At 35.8% G+C, this 25,797-nt stretch overlaps 2 protein-coding genes across 4 annotated transcripts in view; one reads left to right on the top strand and one right to left on the bottom strand.

Annotated features, from left to right (window-relative positions):
• Nucleotides 1-2,581: 2,581 nt before the first annotated feature.
• On the bottom strand, nucleotides 2,582-11,426 carry LOC131432515 (MMS19 nucleotide excision repair protein). Of its 2 annotated transcripts, none has more exons than XM_058598843.1 (5): nucleotides 11,169-11,426; nucleotides 10,306-11,039; nucleotides 8,558-10,243; nucleotides 2,993-3,160; nucleotides 2,582-2,931 (listed from the first exon to the last, which is right to left on the bottom strand). In XM_058598843.1, the coding sequence occupies exons 1-5, from the start codon at nucleotides 11,254-11,256 to the stop codon at nucleotides 2,728-2,730; spliced, it is 2,880 nt and encodes a 959-aa protein (XP_058454826.1). In that variant the 5' UTR covers nucleotides 11,257-11,426; the 3' UTR covers nucleotides 2,582-2,727. The 2 variants fall into 2 exon arrangements, with proteins under 2 accessions (XP_058454826.1, XP_058454827.1); XM_058598844.1 differs by having other exon boundaries at nucleotides 10,306-11,111; nucleotides 11,169-11,277.
• The window catches only part of LOC131432516 (solute carrier family 35 member F6), a 34,982-nt gene continuing 16,813 nt past the window's right edge, over nucleotides 7,629-25,797 (top strand). The window contains exons 1-4 of one of the 2 annotated variants that reach the window (XM_058598846.1): nucleotides 7,629-7,773; nucleotides 17,043-17,220; nucleotides 17,275-17,422; nucleotides 17,588-17,741. In XM_058598846.1, the coding sequence (XP_058454829.1) occupies nucleotides 17,144-17,220; nucleotides 17,275-17,422; nucleotides 17,588-17,741 (379 nt within the window). In that variant the 5' untranslated portion in view covers nucleotides 7,629-7,773; nucleotides 17,043-17,143. Of the gene's footprint in view, nucleotides 7,774-16,923; nucleotides 17,221-17,274; nucleotides 17,423-17,587; nucleotides 17,742-25,797 lie in introns of those variants that run through there. The other variant, XM_058598845.1, reaches the window with a different exon arrangement.

The following is a 25,797-nucleotide window of genomic DNA, read 5'->3' as shown; positions in this document are numbered from 1 at the left end:
CACCCGTCGAACTTGGTCAGCACCTGGTCATATAGTTTCCGAGCACGATTTTTGACCACACTATTCTGTTTTATGGTCCGATTTGGCTGTTTGCTAGCTCGATACTTGATTCCTTCCCGGAGTCGAGTTCTCCTCACGGTTTATAAACGTTATAATGTTATACCATTGTGCAAATGAGGTTTCTTTTTCACCTGTGTTTACCATGCTGGTTTTCTTTGAATGCAAAGTAAACTAAAGTATTGGTATTACATTCCTTTTGTGGAATTTGACCTTTCTGTGTCAACAGCAAAGATGCCAGATCTGCAGATTTGTCTGTAAATTTGCAGATTTCGTGTGTAGTACTGCAGACATTTTTTGTTGTGCAGACTTTTGAAAATCGAGAGTTTTGCAGACTTTCGACAAAATTTACAGACTGTGGATGGAAACTGCTGCCAGCAAGACATATTTGCTGACTGAAGATTATTTTTCGGATTTACAGACTTTTTCCACCCAGTCTGCAGTTATTCGAAATTTTTACCTGGCATCTCTGTTCAACAGACTTTGCTTGTTTCCCGCGAACCTACAGGAACAAAAGAGTCACCATCGATAAACATTAGGCGCGTATAAAGAGGGGGGTTTTGGGGGTTCAATAGATGATAGACTGATAGACTGTGAATAAAAAAAGAAAACGATTTATTTACTTATAGCGTTTTCGTTTTCAACGTTGGAACTACACCGGTATCCATCGAGCGAGCTGCCTAAACAAGGAGGAGAGACACTGGCTAAAGCGCTGCACTAGATGATTTCTAAGATTTGGGAGGAGGAGATTCTAGCGCAGAAATGGATGAAAGGAGTTGATTGTCTCAGGTACAAAATGGGTGATAAGCTTGACTGTTGTAATTACCGATAAATCACATTGCTAAACGACTACAAGGTACTCTCTCAAATTCTATGCCGTCGTCTATCATCCATAGCTAAACGGCCCGCACCACTACGGATCACATATTCAGGATAAGACAAGTAGCCAAAAAGTTTCGTGAATACAACGCATCACTTAGTCATTGACTTTAAAGCGGCATAAGACACAATCGATCGAGAACAGTAATGGCAGATTATGCACGAATACGGGTTTGAGGATAAACTGACGCGATTGGTCGAAGCAACGATGGATAGAGTGTTGTGCTACGTCCAAGTATCTGGGACGCTCTCGAGTCACTTCGATTCTCGGAAAGGGCTACATCGAGGGAGCTACGAGTCGAGTGATGTAAAGAAATTTCGAACTTCCTTAAGCGAAAAAATCCGGTAATCCTAATTCACCGACAAAAGCATTTTCACCGTCGATCTCGTAATTAATTCCAGCACAGACCAAAAAAGAAGCGGCATTCGCCCCGGGCGCAGCAATTTTAGAGGCGCAAAGTAATCCATGGGATCTTTTTTTTTTTTGGTTCGCCCAAGCCAGCTTTTCGGAGATGGAGTTCAGCTTTGTTCAGCCTCGGTACGCCACTGTTCGGTTGTGATGTCCCTAATGACACTATAATCACCTTGCAGATTTCCTGCAATTGTAGGCGACGTATTATGTGCAACTTTGAATAACTTCGAAACTTTGTAAAGGCTCCTTTAGAGATCTATAGGGGTTTCGAAGGAGATTTCGTAAACGTAACCAATGAGTAAAGTTGCCATAAATCACGAGTAACTAATTTCCACTTGTATGCTTGTATACTTGTATCTGTTGGGTAGACCAGACAAACGGGATATTTACTTGTTTGACTTAACCGTCGTCACCTCGGTACCTTTTGGATGCGCAGCTTCCTTGAATTTGTTTTTTTTTTCCTGTCATGAATCAATAAGTATCGATTGCTCTTTATTAGCCCGATTTCAGCTTTGGTGGCCTTAATTGGTTGTAAAATGTGGCCCAAGATCTTATTTTTGCACACGGACTCTAGTCATGGAACATATAGAATTGTTATAAATATCGGTTCGGCTATCCTATAATCATTAAAACAATACTGATATTGCGTAAATATAATAACTTATATCACAAAGAACAGACATTCATGCAGTGATTTCGATGTGTGCATAAAATTTAATGATTGTTTGGCAAAGTGATCAAAGTTTATGCTAACTAGAATGTCTGTTCTCTGTGCTTATATTGTCTATAGTAATTTTAAATCAAATAATTATGGAGCTGTCCCGATAGCTTCAAAATAGATTATAGTTCAATAAGAAAACATCATTGTACCTACATAAAGCAAAATAATGAAACTAATTAAATGAAAACAGTCATATGATCCTTTCTTTTTTTATATATGGTCACAGATACGAAGGAGAATTCATGCAAGGCTGGTTTCACGGGCATGGAATATTCTGGCGATCGGATGGTATGAAATATGAAGGAGAGTTCCGAGGTGGACGTATTTGGGGCCTCGGATTGGTCACATTCAGTGACCAGAGTCACGGCTTCCCACGAAACGAGGGATTCTTCCAAGATTGCCGATTGGTACGCAAAAAGCGCTGTCCGGAAGTAATTCAACGTGCGCAGAAAGTAGCCCTAATGGCGAGGGCACAGTGTGACCAAGGGAATTGATTTAATCAATAGTCGTAGTGCCGAGAACCTAGCAATTATACAAAATAATGCTTTAATTAATTTTAATGTTTTGAACGTAATCAAATAAAATACAAAATCAAGTTTTTGTACACTTTCTTAAAATAGGTGAAATCCCATGTATTGTACATATCTTGTAGTAACACCTAATCATTTGTTGCGTTTGAACTATCGGTGCCAACCAAAAACCATTGTAGTCTGGCAGTAACTGCAGCATTCCTAACCAAGCGTTTGTGGTCATCTAGCGAGCTCTGCAATCCTAGTACTACTTCCTGTTTATACGGAAGTAGCAGAAATGGTGGATATTTCGTTGCAAAATGTAAACACTCTAGTGCTCTAATGCGTACTTGCTATATCAAAAGAGGACAATACATTTAGTTGTTTAAACAGCGAACAAATGATTAATATTACCATATCTGAATCATATGTTGAAAGCTTCAACAATTGTGGCACCAATGTTTGAAGATGATCACGAAAGAAGCTGTCCTCATCTTTGATGAAATGTAGAATAATTTTCAACGTAGTTTCTAAAGCTTTGTCGTTCGATAGCAACAAACATTTCAGTACAATGGGACCAACCTGAAATAGGAAATAAATATTATCATGGATAAACATGGTTTCTGCATGTATTAGCTTGATGAGATTAAATAAACATATTGTTAAGGAAGTTAAGATTTGTCATACTTTAGAATCGCGTAATTTATTAGGTCGAAACTAATTACAAAACGTCCCCCGGTGTACGTCCATAATTACGTTACACTTGGGGCTACATAAACTCATCTCGGGCATTAAACATTTTTATGGTGCAACTTAGGTTATATTGCCAGTTAATTCTCGTTTATAGTCCAGTGGCCTATATTTTCACTGGAATACAAGTGTGTCGTCAAAGTACGGATATTTTTTTTTTCTTTCTCGCGAAATACTCGAATTTTCTCCGCACTAACACAATACAACGTACTCACCCGTTGAGAGTCTCACCGGAAGTCCAGTTGTTCGTTTGGAATCGACCTGCCAAAGTCAACAATGTAAAGCTAACGAAACTGCGAACATTTCGAATTAAATGTTTTGAATTGTTGCCAATTGAGACCGGATGAGATGTCGTTACTCTATGGACACTCTAATCGTACATATTAGAGATGGTCGGGTATCGGGTATTTTACCCGAAACCCGACCCGTACCCGTACCCGACGGGTTTTTGGTCGGGTACGGGTAAAAAATTTTATTTTCTATCGGGTACGGGTCGGGTACGGGTAAAAAAAATTTACTGCTTACTCGGGTACGGGTCGGGTCGGGTAAAAAAATTTACTACTCACTCGGGTACGGGTCGGGTACGGGTAAATTTTTTTTTCTGATCGATTACCCGACCATTTGTACTTTACATAAATATGTTTTCACGTTGACGAGAATTTTTTTTTGCAAAACAGTTGTTCCGAAATATAAACAATTTGATTCAAGGGATTTTGACATTCGCACCTAGAACCAGACCTGAAAACTGGCATCTTTTTCCAGAAAAAAACATTTCTTTTCTTCATTAAAAAAAACGATCAATCATAGTTACGTGAAAAGTTATGTGAATATTTTCCACCCTACTTTTTTATAACATATTTAATAAGACACACTACACTGCCTTAGCTCTAAGATGTTGCGGCCAGACCCTGCTTTTCACGTAGGTTTTAATGGACTGCCATTATAAAGCTGTTTAATGCACAATCCAGTAAAAATTATTTGAATAATATATAAAATGTAGTGTAGTTCTCATATCACATTCTGATATCAGAAAACTGTTATTTTAAATATTGGTTGGAGAATTTCAAAGTTTACATATAAATCATTAGGATTCTACCCATAAAAACATGAACATTTATTTCAGAAAATCTGCATAGAAGTTCTTCTTATTCTTCACTTCTGGGTGGTGTCACCTCACTTGAAATGACACCGATTGATGGCACAGCAAGTTGAGCTATATTGCCAGTTCGATGTTAACATTTCATAAGGGCACATAAACCAATGAGAGTTTCTCTTTGTTTACTTTCTCTTTTGTGAATATCTCCTTAATTTTCACGTGTACCTACAAAGTATTCGTGTAGAATGAAAGATAATATCTCCATGTTTCCAACATTACCAAATATGTAACGAACGTTTGTATAATAACGCAGATATAGTCGAAAGAGAAAGTAAACAAAGAAAATCTGTCAATTGTTTTTAGGCCCTTTTGAAATGTTGACGTCGAGTTAGTTTACGTTTCTTTTCACTGAAAATCTCGATGCGTGACAGTCGCAAAAGTAGGGGTGAAAATCTTTTCACGCGAAATGTTCAAATTATCACCGTGTTCACTCGTTGAGGGTTCCAAGGGAGGTGGAACAGAAGTTCAATGGCTGTAAAAACCACCAGCTCCCGTTAACATCGTTGGTGTGGGTTTGTGAGGCATACAAAACGGGCATATTTGACAGATTAATTTAAATCAAAATCATAATTCATTTTGCTTTGTAGTAAAAAAAAATGTAACCGAAAAAAATTTCTCACAAATGTTCAAACTACTTACACTTGAAGGACTCACAGTTCACCATTTTTAAAATTGAATTTTTCACACCGGGAATACACGTGAATTATTTGATGTTTGGTCAATTCACGTAAACGAACCGATGATACTCTATTAATTTTAGGGGATGTTCGTGATTTTTCAAGTGATTCTAATGTGAATTTTTATTTGTGTGTCAAAATAATGAGCACGCTTACTTGTGGTTCTAAAGAATTGGATCAAAAGTCGCACTGTTTCGTAAAAACCATACCTACCCAAAATTGAATACAACGGGTATTACGACATTTTGGATAAATATGCTTCTCGAAAAATTTGAGTAGATATTACTCCCTTTGGTTGACATTTGTAAATGAGTATAAAGTACCAAAGACATTGAAAATCTATTCATGCTTCACAGTGTATTTATATGTTTAAATGTAAACAAGCATTTTGATGTATTTTACTTACAAACTAGAGCCTGATACGCTCTATCTAGCTCGCTATCTAAAACACTTTATTTTTTTCATCCTAAATTTTGGTAAACTTTTTACTACTCATTCGGGTCGGGTACGGGTACAGGTAATTTTTAATCGGGTACGGGTAAAATTTTTTATTTTTTATCGGGTACGGGTCGGGTACGGGTAATTTTTTTTTATTATTGATCGGGTACGGGTCGGGTACGGGTAATTTTTTAAATTTTTAATCGGGTACGGGTCGGGTACGGTTAATTTTTTTTGTTGATCACTCGGGTACGGGTCGGGTTCGGGTATAAGAATTTCTATACCCGACCATCTCTAGTACATATATAAAAACAACGCCAATCTAACTTTAAACCATCAGTTCCGATACTGACAAGTTGTAATGACAAATGTTTGACCTTCTTTGTTGTTTGGCTTGTTCTTTAGCGACCCTTACACGAGTCATTAAAAATGTCATTACTGAATTATTAATGAACGTGTAATGGTGCAGTAATGACGAGATTTCTAACAAATTTGAAATACATCATTACTTAGTTACATTAAAACTGACATTTTTAATGCTCGTGTAAGGGCCGCTTTTCGCTGATTTTGTATCATCAATCTTGCTGGCTTCCTTATCGAAAATCATGCATTTAATGTAAAATAAAGCTTGTTTACTCATCAAGTATTTTTCATAAAGCACCAAATTGAGTGATAATGGAACCGTGCATATATTCAAAGACTCGTCAGAAAAAAAACAAAGCCTTTCACAATGCTTATGGTTTCTAAATGTTTTATTTAAAAAACTAATTTATCACTTGATTGCAATTTATGTTAATATTAGAAAAGAAAATATTATGATATCGGGTAAACTGTTTTCAATGCATTCGAATGGATGATTCGCAATATTAATCTAACGAATCCAAACCACAAAATGCAGTGGTATATACAAAATGCAGTATATTCGAACCAGAATAGGACTTTTTGTTCGTACGAACGATGCTCGAATACAACGAAAAGGGCATACATTCTAGCATATCACATACAATTAATCACAAGAATTGGAGTGATTTCTTAATGGTTTAGCATTTATTCGTCTAGCAGTGCAAGAAGTTTACTGATATTTCAATATGGCGAACGAGTCGAATTCGAATTCATTCGAGTGAAAACAAGAATGGTTTATTCGTATTTGTTCGAAAGTATGTGTTCGTCATATGGTCGATACGGACGTAGACAAGAATGAAGATAATTGTTTCTAAAGCTTTTCATAGCATAAGATTTGTAAAGAGACCAAAACAACACTCAATCAGTGAAATTTCTGACATAAATACGAAATAAGAAACAAAACAAACCAAGTAACTGTAACTATAGAATCACTTAGAATGTAAATTATACAGAGATGTAAAAAATAGAGATTAATTTAACTGAAATGAACTTATTTGTAATGAAGATGACTACACATTTTACAGGCGTACACAGCTTCAAATCCCTTTACTTGTTTTTTCAACCTTTCGGTACTGCTCAGTCGTTTGGAACCCTCACTAACCAAATAGTGCTCATAGTATCGAATCGACGGAAAGCAAGTTCATTCGCTCCGCTTGTTACCAAACCCCGATACTGTAAACATTGTACACAATTTTCAAGTACCTAGAATCAATTGTGTACAAAAGTATTTAAAATAGTGTCTAACTAATTCTGTTTCCAAATTTCGCTTTACCAAGCTGTTGTTGGAGAGTTAACTTTCGGCTCTTTTGAGCAAACTCACGCTAGTTTTGCGTTGATATATGCTAAACTAGCGTGACACACTAACAGATTTAGTGTGAGGCAGTTCGAATGGAGCTATTGAAATAGTTGAACTATATGGGTTTTGTTACTGTAAGTAATACATACTGTCTAAGTAGTAAACTAATTGAGCTAGAAATGTTATATTTAAACAGATCTAGTACGGTATAATTTACTACTTAGACAGTATGTATTACTTACAGTACTCAAACCCATATAGTTAAACTATTTCAATAATTCCATTCGAACTGCCTCACACTAAATCGATAGTTGCCACGCGGTTTTACAGAACTCGTATAACTTGCACTCCACCGTTTGACTCACACGTCGCTGTCGTTTGCTGGGTTGCCGGAAAGTATGGAACTCGTGAGGTTGGACTTATACACCGAAACACAAGCAGTATGCTAATGGGATAAAGCGAAAAAATCGTCAAGGTAAAAATGTCTATAGATTTGTATTACAATTGACTATCTAAACCACAGCAGTATTCTGATACCGTCGCAATAGGATGTATGAGAAATTGGTAATCATTGAATTTCACAAAAACTTGAAAAAGTATTTATGAAAAAATTGGGTAAATGAAATTTTCGAAAGCGAAAATTTCTCTTTGACACCAGAAATGCATAAAACGTCGAGATCTGGTGTTATCTTCACAAATTTCTTCAAAAAATACTGTGCAGAAAACTATCATGCGTAATTATGCTTACGGGTGACCCGTTCTACACAGTCCGTACTGGACACACTATTGAAGATGCAGTAGATTTTTACAGAAAAAAATGGGCAATGGTTTGGCAAGCAATTTGTGAATGGTGATTACTTTCGAATCCATTTGTGACAACAGATACAATGGCAGCAAGTGTTCATGTTTGAGAATGAGTACAGCCAGTATTGTTTTGGCCTGATCAGCACGCTTATTATTTTCAAATTGTGCTTAGACTGACTGGGACATCCTATAGCAGATAATTTGAAATATAAGATTGATTGTCCCACTTTGATCCGTTTGCTCTACGCCGCGCTAACTACAGAATTGACGGTGCCGTTGTCGGTTTACAAAGATCGTTCAAGCGAGTATCATCTGGGTTCGATTTCAACCTTCCAGTCTTCCACGTAACAGAATATAACACAATATAGCCAATTTTTTTACATATTATTAGAAATGATTATTAGGACTACAACGTGTCTGTTGATTTTACAATAAATAAATAAATTGTTACTTACCTTATTGATATTCATTTTCAACACCAAATGTGGTGCAATTTCGTACACTTGCACTAGCGCTCTCAGATGATTTTCCGCGGTATTTTCTAATTTGTGCTCTAATTTCTTCATAACTAATACGAATAGCTTCTGTTTAAACAAATTTTTGATTAATGGTAAATGTAACTGGGGAAACTCTGCTGATAAAATCTCAAACGCAAATGCAGCTATATGTCCCAGAGACGGGTGATCCAATAAATCGGCAATGTCTTCAACAATTTCTCCAGCCAATGGATGACCTCTAGCTAAAAGGCCTTTACCTATCCACGAGAGAATGCATATCGCCTTTTTGTTGTGTTTCTTTAACTCTTTTCGCAATGAGATGAGTAATTTATTTAATACACTGCGATGATACTCGTCATCTGCCATTCGGTTAAACAAACTACATAATAGATGCTGACATAAATTACTCACATTCTCGTTCTCACTTTCCATTACTAGTTTAGTGAGTCGTTCTACAAGGCTTTCGAAGTGATCTTCTATGGATACCGTTTCATCTAAGTAACCAAGAATTCCCGACGTCAAGTACAGATCGTACTCCTTTGTCAAATCCATACAGGGAAGAAGATCTTTCACGATGGATTCCTGTACTGCAGGTGGAAGTTTTTTCATCACAGCTCTTATTAAGTTTGACATTGCATAAAAATAATCAGAAGAGTAAGGTGATTTTTCAAAATGTATCTGCTTGACAAATTTGTCCATTAGCTTATGCTTCTCATACAAAATGGTAGAAATATTTTCACAGTCTTTTTTTGAAAGAGCCAACTCTAAAGTTTGCATTGCTAAAATGGCGATAAGCTCACTTCCGGGTTTATGGAAAATTAGATCCAAGAAGAACTCTAGCAATTTTTCGCTCATAGACTCCAATGCTAGCAATCGTGCTAACGCATGAAATATCCGTTCAGTAGAAGAAGATACTACGTCATATATCTTTGCAATCAGTTTATCAACAATGACATTCGTAACTTCAGCAGCATACTGAATAGCAAATTCATAAAGACAGTCTTCGACGTTTAAACGAGTGTCTCTCGAAGATAAAAGTACATGAATAATTGTTGTATATACTACAAAACGATTCTCGTCAATGATCAATTCAGGTATGCTTGTAACAGTGGATAAAGCTATTCTTTTTATCTGACTGGAATCATCTTCTTGCACTAAAATTTGGATTAACTCTTTCTGTACAGCATTTATGGTGTCCGGAGACATTCGATGCAAAACTGATTTTTGTTTGCAGATAAGTATTATTTGCTGAATAACTTCAATAAGTGAACATTTTTGTTGTTCATTAAGTTCATCAGTGTGCAACTGTGAAAGCGTTATAGGAACAAGCTTGTCTACAACGAACAGCCCGGTTTCAGCTGATGCCTCAGCACAAGCCAAAGCAATTTTGACGCAGTGATCAAATAATCTAGATGTAACTTCTGCTAAACTTCCCATAATCGCAACAAAAATATTTGTCAAAAGATGCTCTCCTAGTGTTGCGTCCACTTGAGTAGCAATTACAAGATGTTTCGTACTGTTAATTGCTAACTGGAAAACTTCAGTTTTTTCATTTCCTGATAGCAATTCTAGTTTCAATGCCTTCCATATATCATCAATATGATCACTTATGTCAATTAAATGAAATTCCTCCGTACACCTAATCTACAAGAAAATATTTAAAAATTAATGAGGCAATATCGTATATTTACCTACAATCAACTTACCAACAAACGCATAGAATCAAGTTTAGCAACGCTGAGATCACTCTCCAATTTCTCTAACAACAATGTTATACAATGTACAGCAAAACGATTTGTTCCACAAAGACAGTCTTCCAATCTGGCAGCCAGCATTTCTCTTGTTATAACTTCGGGATCATTTTGACTTGGATGGAAATCAATAGGAAAGTAACAAGCAAACATTTCGAACATTTCTTCAGCTAAATGCAATAAAGGATACTTTCGTAGGAACTGTGGCATGAAGTCGAATAAAAACAATAAATTTCGAGGGTCTCTTTCACCTCCCATGGCATCTATTACAGCTAACAAAAAATCCGCACCCAAATTAATCAACTCTTCCTGCTTGTAATCAGCTAAGTGACCAATTATTTTGAAATACTTAGCACGGTCATCTTTTGCTTGACTTTGGCAAGGGATATTCATGGAAAGGGAACTAACAATTTTGCTGGCGGCTCCCTGAGGAAGATTTTTCATATCTACTAGTGATGATAAACCATCAAGTATCGCGGGAATCATTGAATGATGATCTTTCATTCGATCGCAGTAAAATGTAACCAAAAATTCAACTTGCTTCGCAGTTAGTAAATCTGAAGGTAGATTTTCTAATACGTTCGACAAAAGCATTGTCGCCTTCATTCTAATTTGGTGATCTTCGTGGGTTAATGCTGGTCCTAATTCTTCCACAAAATCGGAAAGCTCTAGTTTTTTATTAGTGATGTCTGGAAATAGTTCGTACATTGATTATTTTTCTCTGGTGTGTCAACACTGACAGGGCTGGGACCTATGAAGATCTATCTCGCCCGTTTGATACATTGATATTTACTATCAACTTTAACGCAATAACTTACCTTCACATACTTTATCGCATTTACGGTGATGTTTATAGTTACTTTTAAGGACCTCAACCAGGGTCGAATGAGACCAAGGAAACTTCATGTTGACCTTTACTACTTCAATGATACTTTTAAAAAAGAAATTCCACTGTAGAACAATGTGCACTGCAAGATATTTTTACGTTGTCAACTATCAATCTTTATAAACAAAGAACTCTCCAATGAAATGGGTTCCAAACGCACTCACTACACTGAAAAGAACAATAAATCATTTATTGTACTCACGGTTCACTCACGGAGAGGAATTCTCGGTTGATTTTTCATTAGGGCGCACGCTTAGAAAAAGTTACTCAGAGTTTGAGTACTAGCTACTCATTTTCAAATGATACATGCACTCAAAAAATAAATCACATCATATTTACGTGAAAAGTTATGTGAATATTTTCCACCATACTTTTCACGTAGTTTTTCAAGGAATAACATTTAGCTTCTATTCAATTCACAATCTAATAAAAGTTACATGATTCTCATATACAATGTAGTCACAGACTAACAGACATGACAGTATGAGTAAATTCTTATAAAAATAATTTTTCGTGATGCACTAGCTCCACCTATATTGTACTGCGCGAACTATTTACTATCTGTACACCCCTTGGGTTATGTAATAGTTTTTTTACTAGTTGGTTTCTCCTCGTTTGTCAACACCGATCAGCTGCTTGCAGGGATGCCTGATTTCATCAAAATATTTGAAAATGAATCGTCACAATAAATTATTGGATTACGTTGATAATATATTCAACTTTTTCGCGATGTTGGAAGATAACCATTTATTTGACTCAACGTTGCTCATCTAGACTATTTTTTATTGTGTTGGTAGTTTTCACCCGAAATTAAGTGGCAGCAGACCAGAAGCAAGTAAATATTGTAACAAAACGGGTTCGATTTTGTATTGCGTTGGGGGATGAGAAGTAGGCACAGTTATGTATATAGTTTTGGCAATATGTATTGAATCTGTATCCTGCATGAAATTCGCATGGACGTATACAAATCAATACATTACAGGTAATTCTGTATGAATGGCAACTCTGTTGGTAAATGAAAAAAATAAACACAGTCTAGATGACAGACAAGATGTTTTTGATAGGGTAACGTGGCGCCATCATGACACATGTGAGTACTGTCCCAAATAAAGGAATATTCGAAATGACCGTTACAATGATTGAAGAATCTAATTTGAGTGTCCTGTCTGTTAGTCTGTGATGTAGTGGTATTCATATCATAACTATCTTCTCGATGGATGATTGTTACTTTGAATGTTGATAAATAATACATTTAATGAATATATGTTTTACATATCATCATATCATATCATATCTTATGATCATATCTTATATCATCATAAGAAAACACAGACTACTTTATCTTGAGTTTATCTTTGGTTACACTTCGAACCAGCAAGCAAACCAACAAGAGACGATCGATCCATACGTAACCGTTACTACTTTCAGTAAAGATAAGCAAGTAACAGCAAGAATCCCTCTTAGAAAAACGTTCAACCGACGACACGACCTGCCACTCGCTTTTAAAACTGTATCGTAAATCGAGCTACCCCTCAGTAACTGGTAATGTCAAAATGATATCTTATGAAAAATGTTTGAAATTGGCAACGCGGTCTGAGAAATTGTTGTTTTCGAAATAACAGTTACAGTAACCCTAGTTACCATTGTTTATCTTTTCACAGCTAGCGGACTAGTTAGATTGAAGAAAATTTCATCGTGAGACCAGAATGGTCTGCAACCCATTGAGGCATTCAGATGAACGTGTATGACCCCGAATGTACGTGATGTGCCGCAATTTCGAAATTCGGTGAAAAGTCCCGATCGTGATTGCCGTTATTTTTTTACTTTTAATGCAAATGTACTAGAACAGCTTAAATTATTTATATTTCGAATGTTTTTCGATCCAAATTTTTGCACATTTTTAATCAGATTTCACGAATTTCAAATGACTTCACCATTATTTAAATTATATAAAAATGCAACAATAAATAAATGATTAAGGTACCGGTGAAACATGCTGTGATTACAATTACAATCAACTTTAATCTGCGCTAACATTTACCGGTTTCTTAGTAATTTATATTTCAAACGTCCGGAATAAATAAAAATGTAGAATGATGAAATCTATATTTATTGTGCTCGTATTACAGCAAGTCGAAAGTTTTTTGTAAGTAAATAGTTCTTGAGAGTGCTTTGTTGGTCGTGAGATAATTTGTTTTGCTACAGAAAAATTCAGTGGTAAATATAGGCGGATATGTTCCATTTTGATAGATCACCATCACATCCTCATAGTGTTATCTCCATAATAACTGGCACATTCCTACAATGAATATATTTTAGCCTAACTTGATATATGTTAAACTGTTTTACTTATAGTACATCTTTTAAAGTATTACCTGTTTGTTTATTATGCCGTGCATGGCGACTATTTCGTAGCAACCACAGCAGTGATGCTTGTAAAATATATTTTTATTATTACCTAGGGGTTTTTCAATATTCGATAACTGGCGGTAAATCGCTCACGAACACTTTTTATTAAAATTTTGCTTCGGAGTGTCTGGTCGTGTCGTCGGTTCAACGGTGGTCCTTCGTTGATCTAATCAATCGTTCAACGGGAGGCAAACACGGGACCTTCGTTTGCCGATTTTGGAGCAGACCATTGAACCAAATGACATTTTTTTCGTTCAACAAACCCGGCAGACAAATGTCCATTGTTGAGCCATTTTGAATATGAGGAGTCGGAGTCCCGTTGGACTAGTTTTACTAGAGAATTTCTGAAGTTATTTCCACTTATTTTTTTTAACTAACACTACATACCTGCAGTGTTGCTAAGCGCATTCAAATTGCACACATTCCGCTCTCTCATGTGCCACCTAAACATCAAAGACTCTCCTGTGAGCGTGCTCCACACACATTTTTTTTTCTCATAAGTGTTCTACTGCATTTTTAACTGGTTAGAGACGATCAAACATTCTCCACCTCAGTCGTGCTCCTCACTCACTCGTGTATAGGGATGTCGTATTATCGATCGATTAATCGAGTAATCGATTAAAAACCCAGATAATCGAGTAATATTTAATCGATTAACTTAAAACTAATATTCGATTATTGAGCTAATCGAATAATTAAGAAAATCCCATAGTAATAATCGAATGAATAATCGAGTAATCGAATAATAACCCAGATAATCGAATAAATTTCAATCGATTAGTTTCAAAATTATACTCGATTACTAAATAATCGACTAATTCGAAATTTCCGACATCCCTACTCGTGTACAGACAAGCATGCACACTCCTACTGCACCCGTTACTCTTCCACTCTCACACTCTTGCTGTTGCTTACTCTTTGATTATAACACACATGAAAAATCCTACTCGCTCTTTCGCTGCCACTCGCTCTTTCGCTCCCGCTCGAACTCTAAGTTCTATTGACATTGATGCGTTCCATTCGTTATCGTTATTATAACAATAATAAAAATCTAATCACAAAGCATGTTTCAGTTTCAACCTTATTACCGCAATTTACTTGAATTTCGTACAGAGAATTAACAGGAGTACAGGACTAGAGCGAACACAAACAATCGTTAAAACCAGCCCCTCACCGGAGGGCTGTTTCAAACACTGCGCAAAATCCTGAACTCCTGTTACTTCTGTAAGTCAAATTCATACTAAATATTTAATTGGGTTTAATCCAATTAGACCGTGAGAGTAAAACAATCCTGGAATTAAAACGAAGTGTTTCTCGGTAATCAATATTCAGTATGTTATTTTACACTATTTGCATTGAATGCTGCTATTGGGTATTGGACTTTCGACATGTGAATATTATCATCTGCTAGTGAACATCGTATCAGTCCTTTTTATTTCTTCGAGGAGCTGTGAAATACATTGCAAAAAAAACTACCGTGCGCAGCACACTGCCAGTACACTGGAAGAGTGCTCACACTCCATGTGTGTAGATGTGGACTCGCTCTTGGAGTAATTCCTAACGTAATGTGAAAGATTGTGGGCTGACTCGCAGCAGTAATCCACTCGCAGTAAGTGTTTACTCGTGCTGACTCTCACTCATCGCACCCAAAAGAAAACATCACTCGTGTTCAAAATGTACCTTGTTGTGACTCACTCATAAGCGTACGCGAAGGAGTGCGAGTAAGACAGAATACGTCTCGCCATCGCTCGAAAATGTTCTGCGTGCACTGGGCTCTCGCTCTATTAGCAACACTGCATACCTGTACAATTTTTCTACTTCACGTAGAATAACAACAAATTTTCTTTCTATATGAAGGTAACACCTAATTTTAACACTATTTTAGCAACAGAAAAACAACAAACTGATCCAGCAAACTGAACGAATATTACGTGCAATATGCCGTTCAACAAGCGCTCAACGTTTGCTGAGAGGGATATGCGAATTAAAAAAAGCGACCAAACTTTTTTCAATCTAGAGTGAACGTTTGAAGTGTCGTCCCCTTCGAACTAATAGTATGTTCACATTAGCGATGATATCACTTGATATACCGAGATGATACGCATATCACGTCGAAGTGTTCACATATGAGTGAAATGATATCGTTTGACAATCAAGTTGTCATCTTAAATGCTCTCATTAGATATAAGGTCAATAATATTACCTTTTTCTACTAAAATTAAATCAATAATTGAAGTCTTGCATTTAATGTTCTCCGAACGCCAGTATTCGTTGAAGAATTCGAAATTATAATGATTGTTTATTGTCACTCTCGAGGTGACATTCGTAAATGAGTACGTTCAATGCCATTATTCGTGTTGCTAGTTACGATTTTTGACAACTCCACATGATATCGTACATGATATTCCGGGTATCATGAAAAACTGGTGATACGCGTTGATATCAAATTGTATATCAAGTATACTCGTATATCACTTGATATCAGCGCTAATATGAAGATACTATAACCCGTATTCAACCCAGAATTGTGTGAAAATAACTCAACTGTAAAGTAAATATAACCTACTGTCGAGTAGATATAACTCACCTTTAAGTATATCTTTGCTTGTGCCTTATGGAAACTACTTACAATGATAAAAATTTGTTGGATCGATCCATATATAAACACCACTTTAATTTAATATGCTTTTTCATTTCAATACATACTCAAAGCGATTTGTTTCAAAATTTCATATCCAAATTCACTAAGATGCGACATTGGTATATTTTTCATTAAGCTTTGATGTGTTTTTCCTTTGGATGTTATGTGCTATTGAATCGAACTTCATGTGTTAAACACTTCTTTTTCTAGTGGAAATGAGTACAGCACAAATGTAGGTGCAAAACACTTAAATCGGTCAACGGTTTCAGTTGAAATCTATGTGGAAAACAATGTGAGATTCACATGAAATGCATATAGAATCTAAAGGTAACGATATATCTTATCGTTTTTATGTGCATTTCATATAAACGTAGCATGATTTCCACTAATTATCAACAGTTTTTACACTCATTTTATGAGTTAAGTGAATGTTTTCATGAATTTCATGTGTTCTACAAGCAGTGATAGATCAAATGCTTTGCACATGATGCTAGCGTGCAAATTATTTTCAGTGTAGATAATAGGAAAGTGCCTAAAATGAGTTTATTGAATGGGACCAAAAAATTGAGTGGAAAATACTCACAACTAGGTAGTTTCGCGGTTCCGTGCACATTAAAAAAATGACCATGGCATCATTGGTGGCAGTGCATCATCATGCAAGCAGCATATGCACTTATACTTCCAACAGTTTTTTTCATTGTTTTGTTTTACTTATACGAATATGAGTGTCAGATTACAATACTTGATATATTGTAGAACGGCTGTACTAATTGTGATGGAACTGTGATCTACAACGGATATTTTTGCCACATTGTTGAAAAACGCATTGATTTGTAGTCATAATAAATTAGAAAAAAATGGCATGGACTAAATATCAAATGATATTGGCATTTACATTGGTTATCACAGGATCAATAAACACCCTAAGTACAAAGTTAGTGTTGATATCTTAAATATATTGTCGTTATATGCTAAAGAAAATTTTTAGATGGGCAGATTTTATCGAATCCGAGAGTTCAGATGGACAGGTACGTCAATTTGAGCATCCATTCGTTCAAGCCTGGGCAATGTTTCTAGGAGAATTTCTTTGTCTACTGACCTTCAAGGCATTTTACTATTATCTTCGTAGGAAAAATGTAAGTATATGTATTTTGCTGTTATTGAATTTTTACAATTTCTTGGTAGTGTGACATGTAACTTGACACATGTGTGAAAGCATAGTTCATATTTCATAGAATTAAGGTTACCATAAGAACTGAGAAGACAGAATTACTAAGTACTGTAATTGACTGCGTTTTTAGGATGGTTCGGAGGATCGCGATGAGCTTGTGAAAGGAAACAGAGAATTCAATCCTTTTATACTATTCATTCCGGCTATGTGCGATATGATTGCAACTTCTATTATGTATGTTGGTTTAAACCTTACGTATGCATCAAGTTTCCAAATGCTGCGAGGTAAGTTTATAAATAATTTATGAATGCGTGATAAATTTTTCCATATGCTTCTTGCGTTAGACTATGTAAATTGAACATTACGAACCAATATTGATAGGTCGCATTGAATCTCACAGTTTGAGCGAAAGTTGGGGTAAAATGATGTAGAACGATTTATGCGATCATAGAAACTATCTGTTAAATTATGTACATACAGTCATTGCGAAACATAGAACTGTCTTGGTTTACCATAATTGGCCCAAACACCGATGAGTAGAATTTTTTTCTGTAAATTTATGGAGGAGGTATATTTGGGGTAAAACAACACATTTATTTGTGCTCGTTCTAATTAACAGCAATCCATTTATATGTCATATAGCATTCGACTCAGCTCGACGAATTGAGCAAATGTCTGTGTGTCCGTCCGTCCGTGTGTGTGTAACCAAAATAATGCACTCACTTTTCTCGGAGATGGCTGAACCGATTTTCACAAACTAAGATTCAAATGAAAGGTCTCATGGTCCCATAAACCCGACTTTCGGTTCTGGAAATATAGGATGGTATGTACCAAAAAATGGAAAAAATATGCACTCACTTTTTTCAGAGATGGCTTAACCGATTTTCACAAACTTAGATTCAAATAAAAGGACTAACAATCCAGATAGTCTGCTATTGAATTTTATTTGGATCCGACTTCCGGTTCCGGAGTTATATGGTAATATGCGAAAATTAGTGAAAAAGTGTGCATTCATTTTTCTCAGAAACGGCTCAACCGATTTTCACAAACTAAAATTCAAATGAAAGGTCTTACAGTTTCCCAAAATTTTCTAGAACATTTCATCCAGATCCGACTTCCGGTTCCGGAACTAAAGCGTGATAAGCGGAAAATTACCAATTTTATTAGTTTTTAATTTTAATTAGTTTTTCAAAAACGATGGTCAAAAACAGGTACAAATCCCATAAAAATTTCTGATAAATTCTTCTAGTTTGCAGAGTTTGTTAGTTTGTGGTTATAAAAACTTTATTCGGCACTACTGGTTCCCCCTTTTCCTGTTCCGGAAGCACCGAAAGTGGTAAAGAAAAACTCCAAAAATAGAACTCACTTCGTTTTCCCTGCGATGCTTGAACCGATTTTCACATATCTTGATTTGAATTAAAGTTCATATTATCTTTAAAAATACTGTGAAATTTCATCCGGATCCGACTTCCGGTTCCGCAGTTACAGGGCGATGAGTGTCAAAGTTTTCAAATCGCCATATAGAAAGACAATATGTACATCACCGAAAGAAGAAGAAAAACAAACAAAAACAATGTTAATGGTGTGTGATATTGGTAAAAGACGGTGCTGCGGTCGATAAAAAGTTTTAGCTATTCTATGATAACTGCGATTGAAAGAATAAACGAATGTCATTGAATTCAAATTTATTTGAACAAATATGCAATTTTCACAGCCAATAGTGCAGTATTACCGTGCCGGTGGTGTAGCTAGCTCCATCTCTGTAAACTATCTATCAGAACATGACATTTCGACAGCACTGAAAAACTTAGACGCCTCAAAAGGGCCTGGACCTGACAGTATACCACCAATATTTTTAAAAAATCTTGCCGAAGAACTTACACTACCACTACAACTACTTTTTAACTTATCACTTAATAAATGTACTTTTCCTAAAGCATGGAAATCTTCCTTTCTTGTACCAATATTCAAATCTGGTGCAAAATCTAACATTCGGAACTACCGTGGAATAGCCATTATCTCATGCATTCCAAAATTATTTGAAAAAATTGTAAACGAAAAACTTTTTCATCAACTTAAAAATGTAATAACAAACAAACAAACAACATGGCTTTTTTAAAGGCCGCTCAACTACAACAAATCTTCTAGAATTTATGACATTCACTCTGAATGCAATGGACGCCGGCAACTACGTAGAAACTCTTTACACTGACTTTAGCAAAGCCTTCGACCGTATTGACATACCTTTACTTCTGCACAAATTACAAAAATATGGCATAAAACATACTCTTCTTGAATGGCTCAAATCATACTTAACGAATCGTGTACAAATAGTCCGCTTCCAAAACATTCTGTCTGAACCAATTAATGTAACATCTGGCGTACCTCAGGGTTCTCACTTAGGGCCTCTCCTTTTCATTTTACATATAAACGACATTTCCTTCATACTAAAAAATCTGAAATTGCTCATATATGCAGACGACATGAAACTCTTCATGGAAATAAAAAATATCAACGACGCTGTAATATTCCAGAACGAAATCAATCTATTTTACATTTGGTGCTGCAAAAGTCTACTCCAACTTAATGTAAAAAAATGTAACTCAATAACTTTCAGTAGGAAAAATGAAACTATACCCACAAACATACATCTAGGAAATCAACTTGTAGAAAAATGTAAAATTGTAAGAGATTTAGGCGTAATCTTAGACTCCAAGCTCACTTTTGTGGAACACTACAATACCATAATCAATAAAGCAAATAGCATGCTGGGCTTTATTAAACGCTTCAGTCATAACTTTCAGGACCCATACACAATAAAATTATTATACACTACATATGTCAGACCTATTTTGGAATATTGCAGCCTAGTATGGAATCCATACAATATTATTCACGAAGAACGCATCGAATCTATTCAAAAACAATTTCTTTTATATGCACTTCGTAAATTAAACTGGACAGCATTTCCTCTACCATCATATGAAGCACGCTGCATGCTCATCAATATACAAACACTTAAAGAACGCCGCGACCTTGCAATGCTCTATTTTATCAGCGACATTATTTCTCAACGCATTCAATCACCTTCTTTATTATCGCAACTAAATTTTTATACACCTAGCCGTCAATTACGAACCAAGAAATTATTTTTAGAAAGAAACACTAGAACAAATTATGCAAAATACAGTCCAGTCAATCGAATAATGCGCCATTACAATCAATACTGCGAACATCTTGACCTTACTATGTCCAAAAATCAAATCAAATCTCAGCTTTGTCGTAGAAATAATGCGTAGTATGTAAGTGAACATTGTAAACAATTTATATGTAGTCTACATTTGCTTGACGAAATAAATAAAGAAATAAAGAAATGATGTCAATAATAATAATAATAATAATAATAAAAGTAATAATCCTACTACATGTTTTATGCTGCTGATTCATGTTGTTTAGCTTGACTTACATATGCAGAAGTAACAGAAACGCAGGTTCGCTTCGTTTGATAGATTTTGTCTAATTGGTTTAACTGAAATAAAGTATGAGATAGTAAGTTTAGGTTCAACTAGGTTCAAAACTATTCCAATTTGTATCTTTGTTGCTCGCAAACAAACCAACTTCGGCTATTTCGGTCATCTGAATCCGGTTTTGAAAGAATTGGAAATGGTGATTAAAAACTGCACTCACTCACTTTCCTTCAAGGTGGCCACATCGATTTTCACAAACTTATAGGTTCAAAGGAAAGGCTTACAGTTTCATACGGAATTCCTAAATTTGTTGTAGATACTACTTCCGGTTCCGGAACTACAGGATAAACAGGATTTGTAGAGTTCGTTAGATTAAGTCCGAACAAACTTTCCTATATTTCTATTAAATGAACAGTTGTTTTTGCGAAATCCACAGTAATATTTATGATGTTATGAGTAATATGAGAAAGGTATCATTACACCACTAGGTGGATTGAAACAGGTTTTTTTTCATATTTTCACAGTCAGTCTTCGAAGTTGGCTCAGAAAAAAAGGAATTGAGGCAAAACGGGTATGATAGTGAACTTTGCGGCTATACTAATTATCATCAATCGATTCTACGGTAACTTTTCGCAAAGAAATACGCACTTTGAAAATATTTACATACAGTTTTATTAAATTACTAACTGATTAACCCGCTGTTGCTACAAAATGTTTCATGAAGGCAAGACCGAAAAAACTAGAAATTGTCCTCCCCATTGATACTTTGATTGTGATGAAGCACAACTTAGATGGCAACCCGATTGAACAATAAGAAAAAACAACATGTTCAGATTGCGAATGATCAATGTCCCATCTCAGATCTCACAATAATCATAATTTTCATGGTATTCTCGACAAAGTGGTTCAGTTTTATAATGGAACACTTTTGTTGGGAACATTTAAAACACCTTTCTCTCTATAAATTGTTTTCGGGTAGTGTAGAAAGTATCTGTGCTTTTTAACAAAATATCGATTCCCACCTTTGGCACATGTGCCAAACTTGGTGGCGATTCGTTTAGTTGTTTCGTAGTTATGCTAAGACTTTTATACACTCGCGTTCATAGGCAAAAAAGTATCTATGGTCTTCAAAAAGTATCGATTCTCGTCAAATTGAATAAGGACACTTGCTCTCCCATAAAAATAGCCTTACAACTATCTCTGAAGAGATTCTTGTCAAATTTTATGAAATTTTTCATGACCCCCCTGTTAACGACACTTGCTACGCTTTCTTCCCTATAAAATACCTTTATGACTATTTCTGAAGAGCAAGAAATACCTGTGCCAAGTTTCATAGCAATTCGTGCAGTAGTTCCGGAGTTATGCCGTTACAAACATTACACTCCCTTTTTTAAAGTCACGTGACGAAAATGAATGTTATACGAACATCCCCTAAAATGAATAGAGTCATTACATAAGGTTTACGTGAATTGATACAACGTCAAACAATCTACGTGAATTTCCGGTGTGAAAAACTCGATTTTGAAAATGGCGAACAATGGCCCTCAAAGTGTAAGTAGTGTAAATATTTGCGTTGTATTGTGGGAGTTCTCGGATCTCGACTTCGGTTGGATGGCAGTGAGAACAAAAAAAATTTCTGACGGCTTGTCGATAACGAGTTCCTACGACGTTATCAGTTGCTTTTTATTTTCAGTCATTGCAATTTCACGCTATTTTTCTGAAATAAATGTTTTATTTTTATAGTATTTTTCATTTCATAGATTTATATAAAAATATGAAATCTCGATGATCATTAGAAAAGGTCCCAAGTGCAAATGACAGCTTCTTTTGGTTTACTTTCTCTTTCAATTATTACGGTAAATTCCAGTAATTTCCAACGAATTCTACAGTTTCTTTCGAAAGTTGGCGGTTTTTTCTATTGTCCTATGTGAAGTGTTAGATGAAAGGATTGCTGATTGAACCGTTTGATAGCTGTCAAAATTGATTCATTTCGTTCATTTTTGTAAGGTTATGTCTAAAACCTGATTAGATTTTTTATCGTGACGCCACAAATGAACAAGAATTCATCCCTGACAGTCCAGCGGAACTGTTTACAAACAAGCTTTAAAAAACGAGGAATACATCTCAAACAATTATTTTTAAGGACTGAGGCCAGAGTGGGCTATTTTCACGTTTCAAATCTACTTTTCTCAGAAACGGTGACGAATATCAAAAAACCCAACTGACAATCTCTTAGAAAATTAGTTTAGGTTATTCTGTGAAAATTTCAGAATGATTCATTGAGTTTAGCGGTCGGGAAAGTCTTTTTTCTGAAGGAAGAATTGCATAGCTGAAAACGCTGTCTTTCAACTTGCTAATTGAATATCTCGCCTTAAAAAGCATGGATAAAAAATCTACCCTGACAATGTCTAGATAATTTAATTTCGAAGCGATTGGTGCATAAAAACTTAGGTGTTGTCACGATAAAAATGAAGTGAATGTTATTTTTGTGAAGGTAAGTCGATTTTTATGTACGCACCATTGTTTCTGCTCCAGTAACCTGTTAACGGAACGAAAAATGAGAGAGAAATAAAATCGGCTCAGCAAGGCTGCCATACAAGCGGTAGCTTTATTGGATGCAGACACATATGTAAACTTGTAACCGAAAATATCGAAACTTTTCTGGTCACCCGGCTCATCGAGAGTTGTTTTGTCCATATGCGAGAGAGCAATGTAATACGCAGATCGAGACACGTGGTTATACGCGACCTACTGGCCTCAGCCCTTAAGCTTCACTTCCGGTGAATCTCTTAACTGGTGAGCACGTTGTGTCGTGTTAGTGCGGTGAAAATTCAAGTATTTCTCGACGTAGCCGCACACAGTGAGATTTTCGCTTGCAGTCCAGTGAAAAGAAAGTCCATTGGACTATAAACGAAAATTAACTGACAATATAGCATAAGTTGTTGTACCATCAATCGGTGTCATCTCAAGTGAGGTGAGGCCAACCAGAAAAAGTTCTTTACACTTTACAACTTGCCACTTTTATTTAATAAATCTCTGAAACAAACCATATCGAATCGTTAATAAATGTTTTAAAACACTATTTAGGTGATATGTGTTAAATTATTCGCTTTATCAGCGAAACCTAACTCACCTTTTAGAATTTATCCTTTGTCAGGAAAAGGCAGAGAAGACGAACTAGGTGAAAACCAATCCAGATGATGACCAGCTCTTCAAGCGACTATCCAGCACAAATCCAGTGATTGTCCAAACCGTCCAAGCAGGAAAACTTTCGGGAGACAAAACTAAATATAACTTTCCAGGTTCAGGAACTAAACGAGAATGTCAGCATTCACTTTAACTTTATTCCGTTTGTTGTTGTTTACTCGATTTGTACTAAAACAACTCCTACACTGAACTAAAAGATGACCTCGAAACTAAACGATATTTAATTCATTTAAAACAAAACGATATAAATGATTAATTCTAACTTATATCTATATTCAACAATTCTTCCCCGTTTGAAAGTTTTGAATTTTGAACGAATTTTTGTAATTTCAAACAGTTCACTAATAATATAAAAATTCAGATCGGTTCTGACCGATAATTGGCAAAATTCATAACTAATTTTAAGTATAAATATAATCCATATCGACCTTTGTCGTTCTTTGTCTTTTCGATCGCCTAGGCTCGACAGCCGCCGACTCCAATACTTCTAGTTTTCGCTTCCTTTTGGTTTTAATTGAGGGAACATCCGGAAACCCGAGAAATGGTTCGTCTTCATCTTCGTCACTCTTCATTCCGGATCGAAAGTCCATCTTTATCTTTACGTTTGGTCGTTCTGCATTATCCCTGTTTGCTATCTTTAGTTGCGTTCGATGGGCCATACAGGTCACGTTTCCAACTGCAACCTGAAATGTATTATGAGAGTACTTTTTAATGAAGGTTGCTTTCAACCATCTGAACTGATTGCGGGGATTGTGGTTCTTGTACCAAACTGCATCTCCCGCTGTCAGTTCGTCCAAAGGGTCGCATTTAGTTGCATTCTCTATAGGACAGTTATTTTTAGCATCATTCGGGATAGTGCAGGTTAGTAAATTTTTTTTATAATGCCTTTTTGGATGTAAAAGATCCAATAAGGTCTTTGGTGAGTAAGTGAATATTTTCTCAGACGGAAATTTGCCGTCATTCGTCATGCTGTTATTTCTATAGTTAATTAAAAAAATGTTTACTAAATCTTCTATCTCCAAATTCATATATGTTGGTTCCATTAAGAATTTCCCTAAGACCTCTTTGACTGTTCTAACTAGCCTTTCCGCCTGTCCATTACTCGGGGGGTTATAAGGAGGACTCTTCATTACTTTTATTCCTTGGTTCTCCAAAAATTCCACGAAATTATGTGAATTAAAAGGTGGACCATTGTCCGATACCAAAACGTCTGGTAACCCAAAACGAGCAAAAAATGATATTAATTTTTTTATTACTTTTGCACAATCCGTACCCCCTCTCATGTACTCGACTTCCACCCACTTTGAAAAGCTATCCACTATTATAAAAAAAATTATAAGATGAGAAATGAAAGAAGTCTATATGTATTTTGCTGAAAGGTTTTGTGGTTGGAGTCCATTTAGACTCTATACTCGGTTTATGAACGATAGCCATGCTGTTACAAACATCGCAACCCGCTACATATTTTTCTATGTCGGAATTAATCCCAAACCAGTAAACAAACTTTCTAGCTAACTGCTTCATTTTTACTATTCCTGCATGGTTGGCATGTAAAAGTTTTAAAGGTCCGCCTTGCAATTGCTGCGGTATTACTACTCTGTCCTGATACAACAAGCACTCGTCGACTATTTCCAAATCGTGCTGATTAGAAAATACATTAACAAGG

The sequence above is a fragment of the Malaya genurostris genome, chromosome 2 (genome assembly GCF_030247185.1).
Source record: "Malaya genurostris strain Urasoe2022 chromosome 2, Malgen_1.1, whole genome shotgun sequence".
NCBI classification, from domain to species: domain Eukaryota; kingdom Metazoa; phylum Arthropoda; class Insecta; order Diptera; family Culicidae; genus Malaya; species Malaya genurostris.
This window is presented reverse-complemented; position numbering and strand designations above follow the sequence as displayed.